Below are 3,463 nucleotides of genomic sequence, written 5' to 3'. Positions count from 1 at the left end.
CACCAACGTGAATAAATGCAAGGCTACCTATACTCACCGCCTTTATACTCAAGGCATTGACCACCACATTGGCCTTCCCAAGATGATACAGAATGGTAATATCATAGTCCTTTAGCAGCTCCAACCATCGCCGTTGTCTCAAATTTAAATCCTTTTGTTTGAACAAGTGCTGGAGACTTCGATGATCTGTAAATACCTCACAAGACACACCATAGAGATATTGCCTCCAAATCTTCAATGCATGAACAATGGCAGCCAACTCCAAATCATGAACATGGTAGTTCTTCTCATGGGGCTTCAACTGACTCGAATCATAAACGATTACTATACCCCCATGCATCAAGACATACCCAATACCAATCTGTGAAGCATCACAACACACTGTATAAGAATCAGAACCTGAAGGTAGAACTAGAACTGGAGCTGTGGTCAATGCTGCTTTGAGCTTCTGAAAGCTCTCCTCACACTCATCCGACCACCTAAAAGGAGCACCCTTCTGGGTCAATTTGGTCAAAGGAGATGCATTAGATGAGAAACCCTCCATGAAGCGATGATAATAACCGGCAAAGCCAAGAAAGCTCTGAATATCCGTAGCTAAGGACGGTCTGGGCTAACTCTGAACCATATCTATCTTCTTCGGATCCACCTTAATTCCCTCACTGGACATCACGTGCCCCAAGAACGCCACTGAACTAAGCCAAAACTCACACTTAGAGAACTTGGTATAAAGTTTCTCCTCTCTCAGCTGCTGCAACACCATCCTCAAATGTTAGGCATGCTCCTCCTAGCTACGTGAGTACACCAGGATATCATCAATGAATACTATGACAAATGAGTTGAGCTAAGGCTGAAATACACTATTCATCATATGCATGAAAGACGAGAAGAGAGCGAATAGGGAGAATTATAAGTTGGCTAAGAAAGAGGCAAAGCAAGCAGTCACGGCGGCCAAGACTGCAGCTTTTAGTCATTTGTATGAGGAACTCGAGGGTCGAGGTCGGGATAAGAGGTTGTTCAGGTTAGGCAAGATGCGAGAAAGGAAGGCGCATGACTTGGATCAAGTGAAGTGCATCAAGGACGAAGAATGTAGAGTTTTGTTGGAGGAGGGACTTATCCATTGGAAGGTATGGAGGTCGAGGATTAAGGTAGTATAGTAGGTAGTCTAGAGTATTCATAGCAGTAGTATTGGCACACAGTCTCGCTTTCTGTTGGTAGTAGGTTTTTATGACTAACCGTTGTTTTCTTTCATTGTTGATCACCTTACTGTCGTGTTGTTTTTATTCTTCTTTTATATTTTTTTTTGGTATTGTCCCTTATTATCTATATTTTCGTTAATGTAGTGCTTATGATTTCCTAAGCCTAGGGTATATTGGAAACAAACTCTCTATCCTCACTAGGTAGGGGTAAGGTCTGCGTACACACTACCATCCCCAGAACCCACGGTATGGGATAATACTGGGTATGTTGTTGATGTTGTATCAGATGCATGAATGTTGTTGGGGCGTTGGTCAGCCCAAAAGACATCACAAGGAACTCATAGTGACCGTAACGAGTCCTAAATGTTGTCTTTAGAAAATCCTAGTCCCGAATCTTTAACTGGTGATACCCATAACTCAAATCAATCTTAGAGAGCATCCTTGCTCCCAGAAGCTGGTCAAATGGATCATCAATACGTGGCAAAGGATACTTGTTCTTGATTGTAACTTTGTTCAACTGCCTATAGTCGATGCACATCCGCATAGTACCATCATTCTTCTTCACAAACAGGATCGGTGCACCCCATGGCGACACACTAGGCCTAATAAGCCCCTTATCAAGAAGTTATTGAAGTTTCTCATTAAATTCCTTCAACTCAGCTGGTGCCATACAATACGGAGGAATAAAAATGGGATGAGTGTCCAGCACCAAGTCAATACAAAAGTCAATATCCATGCTGGGCGGCATGCCCGGCAGGTCTGCAGGAAACACGTTCGAAAAGTCTCGCACCACCGACACAGAATCAATAGTAGGAGTATCAGCACCAACATCCCTCAGAAAGGCCAAATAAGACATACAACCCTTCCCGACCATCCGTTGGGCCTTCAAAATCACTCTGCTGGGAACAGAATCTAGAGAACCTCTCCACTCGATCCTTGGCAGCCCCGACATCGCCAACTTCACGGTCTTTGCATGACAATCCAGCATAGCATGACATGAAGACAACCAGTCCATACCCAAGATCATATCGAAATCAACCATACTAAGCAATAAGAGATCAACTCTAGTCTCTAATCCCCCAATAGTCACTACACATGACTGATACACACCGTCCACAATAATAGTATCGCCCACTGGCGTATATACATGAACAAATGAAATTAAGGACTCACGAGGCATATCTAGATAACGAGCAAAATATGATGATACATATGAATAAGTGAAACTAGGGTCGAATAATACAGAAGCATCTTTGTGGCATACTGAGATAATATCTGTGATTACTGCATCTGAAGCAACAACATCTTGCCTGGCAGGAATAGCATAGAATCGGGCGTGACAGCCACCTAATCAGCCTCCCCCTCTAGGGTGACCTCTAGCTGTCTGGGCCCCACCCCGAGCTAGATGGGCGGGGTGAAGTAACTGGCGCTGAAGTCGCGGCCTGACTCCTCTATTTCACTGGACCTTCCGGGCGATGAGGATAATATATCCATATATGCCTAAACTCCCCGCACTCGAAGTAACTCCCCGGTGGTGTGGCGGTGGGGGACTGAATCGGGCCCTGAGTACCAAAGTAACTGCTCGAAGGGCCTAACATAGATGAACCCTGAATCAATGGAGCACAGGATGAACTCTGAGCTAGAAGAGCACTGAGATATGACTGACCTGGATGGGCGCTGTATGAACCATGGCTAGATGATGCACCACAGTGAAATGGACAAGCCATCTGAGCGGGCCTATAAGGATGACCCCTGCTGTGGTAGGATTTTTCTCAAGAAGGAACACCACTAAAACCACCCGAACCGCGAGGCCTCTTGGCCTCTCTCTCCTCACGGTCCTGACTATGAACCATATCTAGCCACCGAGCAATATCAACCACCTCGTCGAAAGTAGCACCTGATACACTCTCCCGATTTATAACAAAATGATACTGGTAGTAGAAACCATCAATGAACCTCATAATCCTCTCCCTATTAGTGGGAACCAACCAAACTATGTGACGAGTCAACTCTAAAAACCTCATCTCATACTGGGTCACAGATATGCCATCCTGACGTAGCTGCTCAAACTCTCTACGCAGCTCCTCCCTACGAGTTTGTGGCATGAACTTCTCCAAGAAGAAAACGGAGAACTCATGCCATGTAAGTGGTGCTGCACCGATTGGCCTGCGTCTCTCATAGGCCTCCCACCATCTGAAAGCAATCCTAGTGAACTGAAATGTAGTGACTGATACCCCACTGGTCTCTAGAATACTCGTCGTGCGAAG

At 45.2% G+C, this 3,463-nt stretch overlaps 1 protein-coding gene across 1 annotated transcript; it reads right to left on the bottom strand.

Moving 5' to 3' along the window:
- Window positions 1-1,821: 1,821 nt before the first annotated feature.
- On the bottom strand, window positions 1,822-2,238 carry LOC138897900 (uncharacterized). Its single transcript, XM_070183925.1, has one exon. The coding sequence runs from the start codon at window positions 2,236-2,238 to the stop codon at window positions 1,822-1,824; it is 417 nt and encodes a 138-aa protein (XP_070040026.1).
- Between the last annotated feature and the right edge of the window lie 1,225 nt (window positions 2,239-3,463).

Source organism: Nicotiana tomentosiformis, chromosome 8 (genome assembly GCF_000390325.3).
Source record: "Nicotiana tomentosiformis chromosome 8, ASM39032v3, whole genome shotgun sequence".
Lineage (NCBI taxonomy): Eukaryota > Viridiplantae > Streptophyta > Magnoliopsida > Solanales > Solanaceae > Nicotiana > Nicotiana tomentosiformis.
The sequence above is the reverse complement of the archived record's forward strand: the minus strand, read 5'-3'. Positions and strand labels throughout refer to the sequence as shown.